Genomic DNA, 17517 nt, shown 5'->3' on the forward strand with positions numbered 1-17517 from the left:
TGAGGCTGTGGGAGGAGCATCTTCACAGAGGAGAAGCTCTAACTGAGCATGTGCAGAAGAGAAGAGCGACTATTGACTCCCTTCAGCTCGTTTACAGGTATGAGAGTGTAGCTCAGTATTAGCTCAGTGTTAGCTCAGTGTGTTAGCTCATTATTAACTCAGTATTAGCTCTGTGTGTTAGCTCAGTGTGTTAGCTCATTATTAACTCAGTATTAGCTCAGTGTTAGCTCAGTATTAGCTCAGTGTGTTAGCTCAGTATTAGCTCAGTGTGTTAGCTCATTATTAACTCGGTATTAGCTCAGTGTTAGCTCAGTATTAGCTCAGTGTGTTAGCTCAGTATTAGCTCAGTGTGTTAGCTCAGTGTGTTAGCTCAGTATTAGCTCAGTGTGTTAGCTCAGTATTAGCTCAGTATTAGCTCAGTGTGTTAGCTCAGTGTGTTAGCTCAGTGTGTTAGCTCAGTATTAGCTCAGTGTGTTAGCTCAGTGTGTTAGCTCAGTGTGTTAGCTCAGTATTAGCTCAGTATTAGCTCAGTGTGTTAGCTCAGTGTGTTAGCTTAGTGTGTTAGCTCAGTGTGTTAGCTCAGTATTAGCTCAGTGTGTTAGCTCAGTGTGTTAGCTCAGTGTGTTAGCTCAGTGTGTTAGCTCAGTGTGTTAGCTCAGTGGGTTAGCTCAGTATTAGCTCAGTGTGTTAGCTCAGTGTGTTAGCTCAGTGTGTTAGCTCAGTGTGTTAGCTCAGTATTAGCTCAGTGTGTTAGCTCAGTGTGTTAGCTCAGTGTGTTAGCTCAGTGGGTTGTCTTTTTAACTTTTCTGCAACTGTTATTCACTAAATATTGACGACAAAACAAAATAAAAGCTTTATTAATGTGATGAACAACAACCTGAGCTGAGCGTCCACGAGAAGTCCTTCTGCTCCAGCGCCGCCAGGAAACAGCTCTGAGGTCAGAGGTCATGACATCATTAACACACTGACAGGAAACAGCTCTGAGGTCAGAGGTCATGACATCATTAACACACTGACGGGAAACAGCTCTGAGGTCAGAGGTCATGACATCATTAACACACTGACGGGAAACAGCTCTGAGGTCAGAGGTCATGACATCATTAACACACTGACGGGAAACAGCTGAGGTCAGAGGTCATGACATCATTAACACACTGACGGGAAACAGCTCTGAGGTCAGAGGTCATGACATCATTAACACACTGACGGGAAACAGCTCTGAGGTCAGAGGTCATGACATCATTAACACACTGACGGGAAACAGCTCTGAGGTCAGAGGTCATGACATCATTAACACACTGACGGGAAACAGCTCTGAGGTCAGAGGTCATGACATCATTAACACACTGACGGGAAACAGCTCTGAGGTCAGAGGTCATGACATCATTAACACACTGACGGGAAACAGCTCTGAGGTCAGAGGTCATGACATCATTAACACACTGACGGGAAACAGCTCTGAGGTCAGAGGTCATGACATCATTAACACACTGACGGGAAACAGCTCTGAGGTCAGAGGTCATGACATCATTAACACACTGACGGGAAACAGCTCTGAGGTCAGAGGTCATGACATCATTAACACACTGACGGGAAACAGCTCTGAGGTCAGAGGTCATGACATCATTAACACACTGACGGGAAACAGCTCTGAGGTCAGAGGTCATGACATCATTAACACACTGACGGGAAACAGCTCTGAGGTCAGAGGTCATGACATCATTAACACACTGACGGGAAACAGCTCTGAGGTCAGAGGTCATGACATCATTAACACACTGACGGGAAACAGCTCTGAGGTCAGAGGTCATGACATCATTAACACACTGACGGGAAACAGCTCTGAGGTCAGAGGTCATGACATCATTAACACACTGACGGGAAACAGCTCTGAGGTCAGAGGTCATGACATCATTAACACACTGACGGGAAACAGCTCTGAGGTCAGAGGTCATGACATCATTAACACACTGACGGGAAACAGCTCTGAGGTCAGAGGTCATGACATCATTAACACACTGACGGGAAACAGCTCTGAGGTCAGAGGTCATGACATCATTAACACACTGACGGGAAACAGCTCTGAGGTCAGAGGTCATGACATCATTAACACACTGACGGGAAACAGCTCTGAGGTCAGAGGTCATGACATCATTAACACACTGACGGGAAACAGCTCTAAAGGCCCGTTCAAACCGGAAACGCTTATTCACTCGTTATGGCGAAGTTGGACGCAAGTACGCCGCGTTCTCGACGCAGCGGAGCAGAGCCGAAATATAGAAAGCAGACGCGCGTTTGCCGCGTGCGCAGTGGAGGTGTGGTCAGTGCAGTGGAGGTGTGGTCAGTGCAGTGGAGGTGTGGCCAGTGCAGTGGAGGTGTGGTCAGTGCAGTGGAGGTGTGGTCAGTGCAGTGGAGGTGTGGCCAGTGCAGTGGAGGTGTGGTCAGTGCAGTGGAGGTGTGGTCAGTGCAGTGGAGGTGTGGTCAGTGCAGTGGAGGTGTGGCCAGTGCAGTGGAGGTGTGGTCAGTGCAGTGGAGGTGTGGTCAGTGCAGTGGAGGTGTGGCCAGTGCAGTGGAGGTGTGGTCAGTGCAGTGGAGGTGTGGTCAGTGCAGTGGAGGTGTGGCCAGTGCAGTGGAGGTGTGGTCAGTGCAGTGGAGGTGTGGTCAGTGCAGTGGAGGTGTGGTCAGTGCAGTGGAGGTGTGGTCAATGCAGTGGAGGTGCGGTCAGTGCAGTGGAGGTGTGGTCAATGCAGTGGAGGTGTGGTCAGTGCAGTGGAGGTGTGGTCAGTGCAGTGGAGGTGTGGTCAGTGCAGTGGAGGTGTGGTCAGTGCAGTGGAGGTGTGGCCAGTGCAGTGGAGGTGTGGCCAGTGCAGTGGAGGTGTGGTCAGTGCAGTGGAGGTGTGGTCAGTGCAGTGGAGGTGTGGTCAATGCAGTGGAGGTGCGGTCAGTGCAGTGGAGGTGCGGTCAGTGCAGTGGAGGTGCGGTCAGTGCAGTGGAGGTGTGGTCAGTGCAGTGGAGGTGCGGTCAGTGCAGTGGAGGTGTGGTCAGTGCAGTGGAGGTGCGGTCAGTGCAGTGGAGGTGTGGTCAGTGCAGTGGAGGTGCGGTCAGTGCAGTGGAGGTGTGGTCAGTGCAGTGGAGGTGCGGTCAGTGCAGTGGAGGTGTGGTCAGTGCAGTGGAGGTGTGGTCAGTGCAGTGGAGGTGTGGTCAGTGCAGTGGAGGTGCGGTCAGTGCAGTGGAGGTGTGGTCAGTGCAGTGGAGGTGCGGTCAGTGCAGTGGAGGTGTGGTCAGTGCAGTGGAGGTGCGGTCAGTGCAGTGGAGGTGTGGCCAGTGCAGTGGAGGTGTGGCCAGTGCAGTGGAGGTGTGGTCAGTGCAGTGGAGGTGTGGTCAGTGCAGTGGAGGTGTGGTCAGTGCAGTGGAGGTGTGGTCAATGCAGTGGAGGTGCGGTCAGTGCAGTGGAGGTGTGGTCAGTGCAGTGGAGGTGTGGTCAGTGCAGTGGAGGTGTGGTCAGTGCAGTGGAGGTGTGGTCAGTGCAGTGGAGGTGCGGTCAGTGCAGTGGAGGTGTGGTCAGTGCAGTGGAGGTGTGGTCAGTGCAGTGGAGGTGTGGTCAGTGCAGTGGAGGTGTGGTCAGTGCAGTGGAGGTGTGGCCAGTGCAGTGGAGGTGTGGTCAGTGCAGTGGAGGTGTGGTCAGTGCAGTGGAGGTGTGGCCAGTGCAGTGGAGGTGTGGTCAGTGCAGTGGAGGTGTGGTCAGTGCAGTGGAGGTGTGGTCAGTGCAGTGGAGGTGTGGTCAGTGCAGTGGAGGTGTGGTCAGTCTGGCTTCTTTATTGGCGGATCAAAGTTGAGACAGAGCCTTTTGCGTATTTGCTCTTCAAAGCCCAAAAACGGAGACGCTCGGCGTCTGGATCCAGCAGTGATCGAGTTGAGTCAATAACATAATTTGCTTCAAGACTGGATAAACATCGCTCTCAGCTGTAGTTTCGTCTGTCCCGGGTCCTGACTTGTTTCCTGCATTGATGCGAGGACATGTCCCAGGACAACAACAACTACAGACGCCTGTCCATCTGTCCATCAGGTGTATGTGCTGTGTATGTGCTGTGTATGTGTTGTGTATGTGTTGTGTGTGTGTTGTGTATGTGTTGTGTATGTGCTGTGTATGTGTTGTGTATGTGTTGTGTATGTGTTGTGTATGTGTTGTGTATGTGCTGTGTATGTGTTGTGTATGTGTTGTGTATGTGTTGTGTATGTGTTGTGTATGTGCTGTGTATGTGCTGTGTATGTGTGGTGTATGTGTGGTGTATGTGTTGTGTATGTGCTGTGTATGTGTTGTGTATGTGTTGTGTATGTGTTGTGTATGTGTTGTGTATGTGCTGTGTATGTGTTGTGTATGTGTGGTGTATGTGCTGTGTATGTGTTGTGTATGTGTGGTGTATGTGTTGTGTATGTGTTGTGTATGTGCTGTGTATGTGTTGTGTATGTGTTGTGTATGTGCTGTGTATGTGTTGTGTATGTGTTGTGTATGTGCTGTGTATGTGTTGTGTATGTGTTGTGTATGTGCTGTGTATGTGTTGTGTATGTGTTGTGTATGTGCTGTGTATGTGTTGTGTATGTGTTGTGTATGTGCTGTGTATGTGTTGTGTATGTGTTGTGTATGTGCTGTGTATGTGTGGTGTATGTGTTGTGTATGTGCTGTGTATGTGTGGTGTATGTGTTGTGTATGTGTTGTGTATGTGCTGTGTATGTGTTGTGTATGTGTTGTGTATGTGTTGTGTATGTGCGGTGTATGTGCGGTGTATGTGTGGTGTATGTGTTGTGTATGTGTTGTGTATGTGTTGTGTATGTGCTGTGTATGTGCGGTGTATGTGCGGTGTATGTGTTGTGTATGTGTTGTGTATGTGTTGTGTATGTGTGGTGTATGTGTTGTGTATGTGTGGTGTATGTGTGGTGTATGTGTTGTGTATGTGCTGTGTATGTGTTGTGTATGTGCTGTGTATGTGTTGTGTATGTGTGGTGTATGTGTTGTGTATGTGCTGTGTATGTGTGGTGTATGTGTTGTGTATGTGCTGTGTATGTGTTGTGTATGTGTTGTGTATGTGCTGTGTATGTGTTGTGTATGTGTTGTGTATGTGTTGTGTATGTGTGGTGTATGTGTGGTGTATGTGCTGTGTATGTGTTGTGTATGTGTTGTGTATGTGTTGTGTATGTGTGGTGTATGTGTTGTGTATGTGTTGTGTATGTGCTGTGTATCTGCTGTGTATGTGCTGTGTATGTGCTGTGTATGTGTTGTGTATGTGTTGTGTATGTGTTGTGTATGTGTTGTGTATGTGCTGTGTATGTGTTGTGTATGTGTTGTGTATGTGTTGTGTATGTGTTGTGTATGTGTTGTGTATGTGTTGTGTATGTGTGGTGTATGTGTTGTGTATGTGTTGTGTATGTGTTGTGTATGTGTGGTGTATGTGTTGTGTATGTGTTGTGTGTGTTGTGTATGTGTTGTGTATGTGTTGTGTATGTGTTGTGTATGTGTTGTGTATGTGTTGTGTATGTGTGGTGTATGTGTTGTGTATGTGTTGTGTATGTGCTGTGTATGTGTTGTGTATGTGTTGTGTATGTGTTGTGTATGTGTTGTGTATGTGCTGTGTATGTGCTGTGTATGTGTTGTGTATGTGTTGTGTATGTGTTGTGTATGTGTGGTGTATGTGTGGTGTATGTGTTGTGTATGTGCTGTGTATGTGTTGTGTATGTGTTGTGTATGTGTTGTGTATGTGTTGTGTATGTGTTGTGTATGTGCTGTGTATGTGTTGTGTATGTGTTGTGTATGTGTTGTGTATGTGTTGTGTATGTGCGGTGTATGTGCGGTGTATGTGTGGTGTATGTGTTGTGTATGTGTTGTGTATGTGTTGTGTATGTGCTGTGTATGTGCGGTGTATGTGCGGTGTATGTGCTGTGTATGTGTTGTGTATGTGTTGTGTATGTGTGGTGTATGTGTTGTGTATGTGTGGTGTATGTGTGGTGTATGTGTTGTGTATGTGCTGTGTATGTGTGGTGTATGTGTTGTGTATGTGTGGTGTATGTGTTGTGTATGTGCTGTGTATGTGTTGTGTATGTGCTGTGTATGTGTTGTGTATGTGCTGTGTATGTGTTGTGTATGTGTTGTGTATGTGTTGTGTATGTGTGGTGTATGTGTGGTGTATGTGCTGTGTATGTGTTGTGTATGTGTTGTGTATGTGTTGTGTATGTGTGGTGTATGTGTTGTGTATGTGTTGTGTATGTGCTGTGTATCTGCTGTGTATGTGCTGTGTATGTGCTGTGTATGTGCTGTGTATGTGCTGTGTATGTGTTGTGTATGTGTTGTGTATGTGTTGTGTATGTGTTGTGTATGTGCTGTGTATGTGTTGTGTATGTGTTGTGTATGTGTTGTGTATGTGTTGTGTATGTGTGGTGTATGTGTTGTGTATGTGTTGTGTATGTGTTGTGTATGTGTGGTGTATGTGTTGTGTATGTGTTGTGTGTGTTGTGTATGTGTTGTGTATGTGTTGTGTATGTGTTGTGTATGTGTTGTGTATGTGTTGTGTATGTGTGGTGTATGTGTTGTGTATGTGTTGTGTATGTGTTGTGTATGTGTGGTGTATGTGTTGTGTATGTGTTGTGTATGTGTTGTGTATGTGTTGTGTATGTGTTGTGTATGTGTTGTGTGTGTTGTGTATGTGTTGTGTATGTGTTGTGTATGTGTTGTGTATGTGTTGTGTATGTGTTGTGTATGTGTTGTGTATGTGTGGTGTATGTGTTGTGTATGTGTTGTGTATGTGTTGTGTATGTGTTGTGTATGTGTTGTGTATGTGTTGTGTATGTGTGGTGTATGTGTTGTGTATGTGTGGTGTATGTGTTGTGTATGTGTTGTGTATGTGTTGTGTATGTGTGGTGTATGTGTTGTGTATGTGTTGTGTATGTGTTGTGTATGTGTTGTGTATGTGTTGTGTATGTGTTGTGTATGTGTTGTGTATGTGCTGTGTATGTGTTGTGTATGTGTTGTGTATGTGTTGTGTATGTGTTGTGTATGTGTTGTGTATGTGTTGTGTATGTGTTGTGTATGTGTTGTGTATGTGTTGTGTATGTGCTGTGTATGTGTTGTGTATGTGTTGTGTATGTGTTGTGTATGTGTTGTGTATGTGTTGTGTATGTGCTGTGTATGTGTTGTGTATGTGCTGTGTATGTGTTGTGTATGTGTTGTGTATGTGTTGTGTATGTGTTGTGTATGTGTTGTGTATGTGCTGTGTATGTGTTGTGTATGTGTTGTGTATGTGTTGTGTATGTGTTGTGTATGTGTTGTGTATGTGCTGTGTATGTGTTGTGTATGTGCTGTGTATGTGTTGTGTATGTGTTGTGTATGTGTTGTGTATGTGTTGTGTATGTGTTGTGTATGTGCTGTGTATGTGTTGTGTATGTGTTGTGTGTGTTGTGTATCACGTCACAAAGGCGCTGGTACAGCTGGCAGCCCGGTGTAAACGCTCTACTCTTTTCTCACACTTTTTTCACACTTACTGTGCTTTATCTTCTATATTTAGTAAATATGTTTTTCTATTTTACTGTACGATAGGGACACGCGCTAGAATTGTTTTTAATTCAACTGTTTTGGACTTTTTTCGGCTGAATATTGAGTGTTTTTCGTCCTGTCGTCGTGATGTACGCTAGCTCTGAGCTAGCCCCCGGCCCCCCCGCGCCCTCCGGCCGCAGCTGACGTACGCCGTGCCGCGGTACACGTTTATATAAAAGAGGAACTTGAACTGCACTGGAATCGCTTTAATTCAACTTGTTTTGACTTTGTTCGGCTGGATTGAGTGTTTTCGTGTCGTTGCGATGTGCCTCGGCTCCGTGCCCCCCCGGCCGGTGCGTGTGTTTACACAAAGGAAGAACTCATGAAACTGCGGAGAATCGTCGTCTTAGCCGGAGATCGTCACGTTATCCCGGCGGACATCCTCAGGAAAACGCAAAGTTTGACATGGTCTATAAGAGATCTTCTACTGAAAGTGTTTTTCAGACTTCCTATAAGTGATCTGTTCTTCTGGATCTACCTCTGTATCTACCTGCGTTGCACCAATGAAATTTCCCCATGTGGGACAATAAAGGAATATCTTATCTTATCTTATCTTGTGTGTTGTGTATGTGTTGTGTAACTACATTTAGGCTATAAAGTTATTTATTTGTTTTATTATTCAGATCTCTTGCCACTGGGGATTTGTACAGGACAATCACCAGAGGACTGGACGTCCACAACAGAGGACTGGACGTCCACAACAGAGGACTGGACGTCCACAACAGAGGACTGGACGTCCACAACACAGAGGACTGGACGTCCACAACAGAGGACTGGACGTCCACAACACAGAGGACTGGACGTCCACAACAGAGGACTGGACGTCCACAACAGAGGACTGGACGTCCACAACACAGAGGACTGGACGTCCACAACAGAGGACTGGACGTCCACAACACAGAGGACTGGACGTCCACAACAGAGGACTGGACGTCCACAACAGAGGACTGGACGTCCACAACACAGAGGACTGGACGTCCACAACAGAGGACTGGACGTCCACAACACAGAGGACAGGACGTCCACAACAGAGGACAGGACGTCCACAACACAGAGGACTGGACGTCCACAACAGAGGACTGGACGTCCACAACAGAGGACTGGACGTCCACAACAGAGGACTGGACGTCCACAACACAGAGGACTGGACGTCCACAACAGAGGACTGGACGTCCACAACAGAGGACTGGACGTCCACAACACAGAGGACAGGACGTCCACAACAGAGGACTGGACGTCCACAACACAGAGGACTGGACGTCCACAACAGAGGACTGGACGTCCACAACAGAGGACTGGACGTCCACAACACAGAGGACAGGATGTCCACAACACAGAGGACTGGACGTCCACAACACAGAGGACTGGACGTCCACAACACAGAGGACTGGACGTCCACAACAGAGGACTGGACGTCCACAACACAGAGGACTGGACGTCCACAACACAGAGGACTGGACGTCCACAACACAGAGGACTGGACGTCCACAACACAGAGGACTGGACGTCCACAACAGAGGACTGGACGTCCACAACAGAGGACTGGACGTCCACAACACAGAGGACTGGACGTCCACAACAGAGGACTGGACGTCCACAACAGAGGACTGGACGTCCACAACACAGAGGACAGGATGTCCACAACACAGAGGACAGGATGTCCACAACACAGAGGACAGGATGTCCACAACACAGAGATGACCACATACTCACTCATGTTGTTTACACAGAATGAGATCAAGTTAAATGAATAAAACAGTGATAAACTTCTCTTAAGTTCTGTTCTTTACTTCTGCACCTACTTGTGCGTTGTAACACTGGAATTTCCCCACTGTGTGGACTAATAAAGGATTATCTCATCTTGTCCTTGTTTGTTTTTGTTTATGATCTTAAATTGTGGTAAATAAATAAGTACATCTTTAAATAGCCACTGAGTTTCCCACAGACTATTACTATAGTATTATACTAACCCAGTATTATATATATTATATATATGAACAAGATGCATGTAACAGGACACACATTTTATCATATAAAATAATTTATTTTGTGGAAAAATAGAACAGTAAATAACTATATCTATAGATATATATATCCATATATATATATATATATATCTATATATATATATATATCTATATATATAGGAGGTGCTCGACGCGCGTTTACATAGACTTTGAATGTAAACTGGACGCTTTTGCCGCACCGGTCTGAACGGGCCATAAGGTCAGAGGTCATGACATCTCTGAGGTCAGAGGTCATGACATGGCATGTTCGATGTAGTTAACTTTGTTGTTGTCGACTTATGATTGTTGCACCAAAGAAAGTTCAGCTCCCTCTACTGGCCATAAAGGGACTTACATCTAGAATACACACTCCTGGGGGCCCCATAGGGTCTTAGGGGCCCCGCAGGATCTTGGGTGCTCTGGGAGGGTGTTAGGGGCTCCGGGGCCCCGGAGGGTCTTAGGGGCCCCGGAGGGTCTTGGGTGCTCTGGGAGGGTCTTAGGGGCTCCGGGGCCCCGGAGGGTCTTAGTGGCCCCGGAGGGTCTTGGGTGCTCTGGGAGGGTCTTAGGGGCTCCGGGGCCCCGGAGGGTCTTAGGGGCCCCGGAGGGTCTTGGGTGCTCTGGGAGGGTCTTGTCTAATTCTCACACAAAGACACTTAGAGTGAAACTCACGCTGGCGTCGTGGCTCCAGAGCTTGGCGTTGAGGCCGAAGGCGGTGATTGGTCGGCTGCAGAGGAAGTTACAGTTGTGGTGTCCAGGTGCATTGTGGGAGATGGAGTTTAACACCGACACGTCAATAAGAAACACAGGAACATGACAAGTGTGGGCCCCGGAGAGGAACGACCTGACAGTCTGCTGTGGAGACAAGAGACAAGAGACCAGGACTGAGACCAGGACCAGGACCAGGACCAGGACCAGGACTGAGACCAGGACCAGGACCAGGACCAGGACTGAGACCAGGACCAGGACCAGGACCAGGACCAGGACTGAGACTAGGACTGAGACCAGGACTGAGACTGAGACTGAGACCAGGACCAGGACCAGGACCAGGACCAGGACCAGGACTGAGACTAGGACTGAGACCAGGACTGAGACCAGGACCAGGACCAGGACCAGGACCAGGACCAGGATCAGGAACAGGACCAGGACCAGGACCAGGACCAGGACCAGGACCAGGACTGAGACTAGGACTGAGACCAGGACTGAGACCAGGACCAGGACCAGGACCAGGACCAGGACCAGGACCAGGACCAGGACTTCTTATGTTGCTTTAAATTGCACTTTTGGATCTTAGATTCTCAGATCAACATTTTATTCTTTTAAACAGTTAAAGGTGAGGTGTGAGGTCAGAGTGACAGAGCTCACCCATTGGTTGTCAGCGTTCAGGAGGCGGGGCCCCGCCTGCAACAGAAAAACACTTTTATTCTAAATATTATAATGAAAACATCCAGAGGAAAACCACAGAAACTGAGACAGCGCCTCCTGCTGGAGAGGCGGAGCTCACATGAGTGAGAGGCGGAGCTCACATGAGTGAGAGGCGGAGCTCACATGAGTGAGAGGCGGAGCTCACATGAGTGAGAGGCGGAGCTCACATGAGTGAGAGGCGGAGCTCACATGAGTGAGAGGCGGAGCTGGCATTAGTGAGAGGCGGAGCTCACATGAGTGAGAGGCGGAGCAGAAACAAGCTCAGACTCATGGGAGTCCCAGAGGGGCTACCATCACAATCAAAAGAGCACATCTCCATGGCAACCAAGACCTGAGAATGATGTGAAGGAACGTGAAGCTGCAGGAGACCTCCAGGGTTAAAGGAGACCTCCAGGGTTAAAGGAGACCTCCAGGGTTAAAGGAGACCTCCAGGGTTAAAGGAGACCTCCAGGGTTAAAGACCTCCAGGGTTAAAGGAGACCTCCAGGGTTAAAGGAGACCTCCAGGGTTAAAGGAGACCTCCAGGGTTAAAGGAGACCTCCAGGGTTAAAGACCTCCAGGGTTAAAGGAGACCTCCAGGGTTAAAGACCTCCAGGGTTAAAGGAGACCTCCAGGGTTAAAGGAGACCTCCAGGGTTAAAGGAGACCTCCAGGGTTAAAGGAGACCTCCAGGGTTAAAGGAGACCTCCAGGGTTAAAGGAGACCTCCAGGGTTAAAGACCTCCAGGGTTAAAGGAGACCTCCAGGGTTAAAGGAGACCTCCAGGGTTAAAGGAGACCTCCAGGGTTAAAGGAGACCTCCAGGGTTAAAGGAGACCTCCAGAGTTAAAGGAGACCTCCGGAGTTAAAGGAGACCTCCAGAGTTAAAGGAGACCTCCAGTGTTAAAGGAGACCTCCAGGGTTAAAGGAGACCCCCAGGGTTAAAGGAGACTTCCAGAGTTAAAGGAGACCTCCGGAGTTAAAGGAGACCTAGAGGGTTAAAGGAGACCTCCGGGGTTAAAGGAGACCTCCAGGGTTAAAGGAGACCTCCAGGGTTAAAGGAGACCTCCAGGGTTAAAGGAGACCTCCAGAGTTAAAGGAGACCTCCAGAGTTAAAGGAGACCTCCAGGGTTAAAGGAGACCCCCAGGGTTAAAGGAGACTTCCAGAGTTAAAGGAGACCTCCAGAGTTAAAGGAGACTTCCAGAGATAAAGGAGACCTCCGGAGTTAAAGGAGACCTAGAGGGTTAAAGGAGACCAACAACAGCAAAGGTTCTTCCACATCTGTGAGGAGCTCAGGGGGGCGAGTCGTGGGGTCTCTTTCCCCGCGACTCGTCTTTGACTTTTGAAGGTAAAAACACCTTGAATCACCAGCAGAGGCAGACGTGCTCCTCATCTGTTACGGTCACATAAGACGACATTTGAAGTGTCTCTAGCGGGAAAACATGCCTTGCCACATCGACCCGAAGACAACGCGGCTGAAAAACACTTTTTTGTATTTGGCAACGTGAAATGATTTCTACAGTTTATTATGCGTTTTAATGCGTTTGTGTCTATTTTTTCAGACAATGTTGTTGATGCTTTTGATGGCGGCTGAAAGCAACTGCAATGGTGCCTTTACCGCCATCTACTTTACACGTTATTCTTTGAACTGTATCTTTTGAATACTTCTTCTTTGGTGTTATGGCGGTTGGTCAGTGTCACATTACCGCCCCCTACAGCACCTTATTATGACGAGAAACGGCCAGGGCCTTTGTTGACGCACCTTGGTGACGTACTTCCGGTAGTAGTGCAGCTGGAACAGCAGGAACGCGCAGCTCCCGAGCGCGAGCACGTACAGCAGCCCGCTCCGGTTCACGCGCACCATCCGCGCCTCGGTCACGCGCGCCTCATTCCGCAGCGGGAGCGCGCTTAACGGCGGGAAACCGGAGCAATGGCAGGAAACAGGAGCGACGCGCGAGCGGCCGGAAGAAGAGACGCCATCTTAGAAACACGGCACTTCCGGGGCGGAATGACTATTCCTTCACAATAAAAGAGGAAGTGTCATAATAAGAGCCGTGTGGGCATTTGACACGCAGGGAAGGCATCTGAGGGCACGGGTCTGGCACCAGCAGGAGGCCGGTCCATGTTTAGTCCTGACTCTGGCACCAGCAGGAGGCCGGTCCATGTTTAGTCCTGACTCTGGCACCAGCAGGAGGCCGGTCCATGTTTAGTCCTGACTCTGGCACCAGCAGGAGGCCGCTCCATGTTTAGTCCTGACTCTGGCACCAGCAGGAGGCCGGTCCATGTTTAGTCCTGACTCTGGCACCAGCAGGAGGCCGGTCCATGTTTAGTCCTGACTCTGGCACCAGCAGGAGGCCGGTCCATGTTTAGTCCCGACTCTGGCACCAGCAGGAGGCCGCTCCATGTTTAGTCCTGACTCTGGCACCAGCAGGAGGCCGCTCCATGTTTAGTCCCGACTCTGGCACCAGCAGGAGGCCGGTCCATGTTTAGTCCTGACTCTGGCACCAGCAGGAGGCCGGTCCATGTTTAGTCCTGACTCTGGCACCAGCAGGAGGCCGGTCCATGTTTAGTCCTGACTCTGGCACCAGCAGGAGGCCGCTCCATGTTTAGTCCTGACTCTGGCACCAGCAGGAGGCCGGTCCATGTTTAGTCCTGACTCTGGCACCAGCAGGAGGCCGGTCCATGTTTAGTCCTGACTCTGGCACCAGCAGGAGGCCGGTCCATGTTTAGTCCTGACTCTGGCACCAGCAGGAGGCCGGTCCATGTTTAGTCCCGACTCTGGCACCAGCAGGAGGCCGCTCCATGTTTAGTCCTGACTCTGGCACCAGCAGGAGGCCGCTCCATGTTTAGTCCCGACTCTGGCACCAGCAGGAGGCCGGTCCATGTTTAGTCCCGACTCTGGCACCAGCAGGAGGCCGCTCCATGTTTAGTCCTGACTCTGGCACCAGCAGGAGGCCGGTCCATGTTTAGTCCTGCTCTGGCACCAGCAGGAGGCCGGTCCATGTTTAGTCCTGACTCTGGCACCAGCAGGAGGCCGCTCCATGTTTAGTCCTGACTCTGGCACCAGCAGGAGGCCGGTCCATGTTTAGTCCTGACTCTGGCACCAGCAGGAGGCCGCTCCATGTTTAGTCCTGACTCTGGCACCAGCAGGAGGCCGGTCCATGTTTAGTCCTGACTCTGGCACCAGCAGGAGGCCGCTCCATGTTTAGTCCTGACTCTGGCACCAGCAGGAGGCCGGTCCATGTTTAGTCCTGACTCTGGCACCAGCAGGAGGCCGGTCCATGTTTAGTCCTGACTCTGGCACCAGCAGGAGGCCGCTCCATGTTTAGTCCTGACTCTGGCACCAGCAGGAGGCCGGTCCATGTTTAGTCCTGACTCTGGCACCAGCAGGAGGCCGCTCCATGTTTAGTCCTGACTCTGGCACCAGCAGGAGGCCGCTCCATGTTTAGTCCTGACTCTGGCACCAGCAGGAGGCCGGTCCATGTTTAGTCCTGACTCTGGCACCAGCAGGAGGCCGCTCCATGTTTAGTCCTGACTCTGGCACCAGCAGGAGGCCTTTAAAGCTTCACTCTGCAGCTTTTATGATTCAAACACAAATTATTAAATTCAATAGAAATTAAAAGGTTATAATGCGTTTGTTTGTTTGTTTTGTCCCCGCCCCTGCCATCAACTGACCGGAAGTGACGTCACACCACTTCCGCTAAGTACAGATTCACGTTGCTAAACACGCAGTCGCACAAACACAGAACAAACCGTTTCTTTAGTGGATGTTGTTCCACAGGTACAGGTCAGGTCTGCGCACAGGCGAGCGCGTGCGTGGCAGGGGCGGGGTCATTGAGGAGAAAGAGGATTATGAGCGCGCACGTCACATGACCACGTCACATGACCACCTTACATGCGTGCGCGCTGACGTCAGACGCATAGACGTGGAAGTGGCCAGAGTCCGAGCCGGAGAAAAATCAGGATTAAAACATCCAAAACACGGCACTTTGTCCAAGTTTGAGGGATTTATACGAAACGTCTCAAAGAGTTTGTCTGAAAAGTGCCAAAGTGCGACAGAAAACAAGAAAAATAGACTAAACTGACCCGAGACCTGAAGGTGAGTCTGAAATGTGTTTAAAGTGTCACTGACCTTAGCTTTACACGGACCTGCTTTATCCTGGTTTAGTCCTGGTTTAGTCCTGCTTTAGTCCTGCTTTAGACCTGGTTTAGTCCTGCTTTAGTCCTGCTTTAGTCCTGCTTTAGTCCTGCTTTAGTTCTGCTTTATCCTGGTTTAGTCCTGGTTTAGACCTGGTTTAGTCCTGGTTTAGTCCTGGTTTAGTCCTGGTTTAGACCTGGTTTAGTCCTGGTTTAGTCCTGGTTTAGTCCTGGTTTAGACCTGGTTTAGTCCTGGTTTAGACCTGGTTTAGTCTTGGTTTGGACCTGCTTTAGTCCTGGTTTAGTCCTGGTTTAGACCTGCTTTAGACCTGCTTTAGACCTGGTTTAGTCCTGCTTTAGACCTGGTTTAGACCTGGTTTAGTCCTGGTTTAGTCCTGGTTTAGTCCTGGTTTAGACCTGGTTTAGTCTTGGTTTGGACCTGCTTTAGTCCTGGTTTAGTCCTGGTTTAGTCCTGGTTTAGACCTGCTTTAGACCTGCTTTAGACCTGGTTTAGTCCTGCTTTAGACCTGGTTTAGACCTGGTTTAGACCTGGTTTAGTCCTGCTTTAGACCTGGTTTAGTCCTGGTTTAGACCTGCTTTAGACCTGCTTTAGACCTGGTTTAGTCCTGCTTTAGACCTGGTTTAGTCTTGGTTTGGACCTGCTTTAGTCCTGGTTTAGTCCTGCTTTAGACCTGGTTCAGACCTGGTTCAGACCTGGTTTAGACCTGGTTTAGACCTGGTTTAGTCCTGGTTTAGTCCTGCTTTAGTCCTGCTTTAGACCTGGTTTAGTCCTGCTTTAGTCCTGCTTTAGACCTGCTTTAGTCCTGCTTTAGTCCTGCTTTAGACCTGGTTCAGACCTGGTTCAGACCTGGTTTAGACCTGGTTTAGACCTGGTTTAGACCTGGTTTAGACCTGGTTTAGACCTGGTTTAGACCTGGTTTAGACCTGGTTTAGTCCTGCTTTAGTCCTGCTTTAGACCTGCTTTAGTCCTGCTTTAGTCCTGCTTTAGACCTGCTTTAGTCCTGCTTTAGTCCTGCTTTAGTCCTGCTTTAGTCCTGCTTTAGACCTGGTTCAGACCTGCTTTAGACCTGGTTCAGACCTGGTTTAGACCTGGTTTAGACCTGGTTTAGACCTGGTTTAGACCTGGTTTAGGTGTTATTATAAGTGTATAAGAGTTTTCTGTTCTTTTTTAAATGATTTGACTTCTGAGTCTTATCTGTGTTGCTGCAACATTGTAATTTCCCCATTGTGGGACAAATTAAGTCATAAATATACTTCAGTCACATGTGAGTGACAGGACGGTCCCAGAACACGTGCCAGTGCTTTGCCTCCTGGTGGCGCTGTTTGTCTGTGAAGAATGAGACCTTTGACCTTTGACCTGGTGTTATGGACAAACGTGCATCTTCAAACCTGTGACCTCACGGCTCTCCTCATTGGCTGTATAATCCAGAGACCACGCCCCCGAACGCTCCATAAGCCTTAAAGTGCTCGTTAGTTTAATTTCTTGGTCATAACGAGTCTCGACAGTCGAATAGTTCCCTCAGCACATCAAAGCCTCCCATGTGACCTGCCTAATCCAGCTGAGGCCCCTTTAGACCTTTTGTCCTCCAGACCTTTAGTCCAGACCTTTAGTCCAGACCTTTAGTCCTCCAGTCCTTTTGTCCTCCAGACCTTTAGTCCAGACCTTTAGTCCTCCAGACCTTTTGTCCTCCAGACCTTTTGTCCTCCAGACCTTTTGTCCTCCAGACCTTTAGTCCAGACCTTTAGTCCTCCAGACCTTTAGTCCTCCAGACCTTTAGTCCTCCAGACCTTTAGTCCTCCAGACCTTTTGTCCTCCAGACCTTTAGTCCAGACCTTTAGTCCTCCAGTCCTTTTGTCCTCCAGACCTTTAGTCCTCCAGACCTTTAGTCCTCCAGACCTTTTGTCCTCCAGACCTTTAGTCCTCCAGACCTTTTGTCCTCCAGACCTTTTGTCCTCCAGACCTTTAGTCCCCCAGACCTTTAGTCCAGACCTTTTGTCCTCCAGACCTTTTGTCCTCCAGACCTTTTGTCCTCCAGACCTTTAGTCCTCCAGACCTTTAGTCCTCCAGACCTTTTGTCCTCCAGACCTTTAGTCCTCCAGACCTTTTGTCCTCCAGACCTTTAGTCCTCCAGACCTTTAGTCCTCCAGACCTTTTGTCCTCCAGACCTTTTGTCCTCCAGACCTTTAGTCCTCCAGACCTTTAGTCCTCCAGACCTTTTGTCCTCCAGACCTTTAGTCCTCCAGACCTTTAGTCCTCCAGACCTTTTGTCCTCCAGACCTTTTGTCCTCCAGACCTTTAGTCCTCCAGACCTTTAGTCCTCCAGACCTTTAGTCCACACCTTTAGTCCTCCAGACCTTTAGTCCTCCAGACCT

The 17517-nt window shown here is 49.0% G+C and overlaps 1 protein-coding gene across 2 annotated transcripts in view; it reads right to left on the reverse strand.

Annotated features, from left to right (window-relative positions):
• Positions 1 to 12995, reverse strand: part of fktn (fukutin) — a 36503-nt gene extending 23508 nt beyond the window's left edge. The window contains exons 1-4 of one of the 2 annotated variants that reach the window (XM_072453385.1): positions 12749 to 12995; positions 10951 to 10986; positions 10258 to 10437; positions 878 to 932 (exon numbers count right to left, since the gene is read on the reverse strand). In XM_072453385.1, the coding sequence (XP_072309486.1) occupies positions 878 to 932; positions 10258 to 10437; positions 10951 to 10986; positions 12749 to 12850 (373 nt within the window). In that variant the 5' untranslated portion in view covers positions 12851 to 12995. Of the gene's footprint in view, positions 1 to 877; positions 933 to 10257; positions 10441 to 10950; positions 10987 to 12748 lie in introns of both variants that reach the window. The other variant, XM_072453384.1, reaches the window with a different exon arrangement.
• Positions 12996 to 17517: the final 4522 nt, after the last annotated feature.

The sequence above is a fragment of the Eucyclogobius newberryi genome, unplaced genomic scaffold (genome assembly GCF_026437365.1).
Source record: "Eucyclogobius newberryi isolate DKJ021-1_F unplaced genomic scaffold, fEucNew1.0.hap1 SCAF_2, whole genome shotgun sequence".
Classification (NCBI taxonomy): Eukaryota; Metazoa; Chordata; class Actinopteri; order Gobiiformes; family Gobiidae; genus Eucyclogobius; species Eucyclogobius newberryi.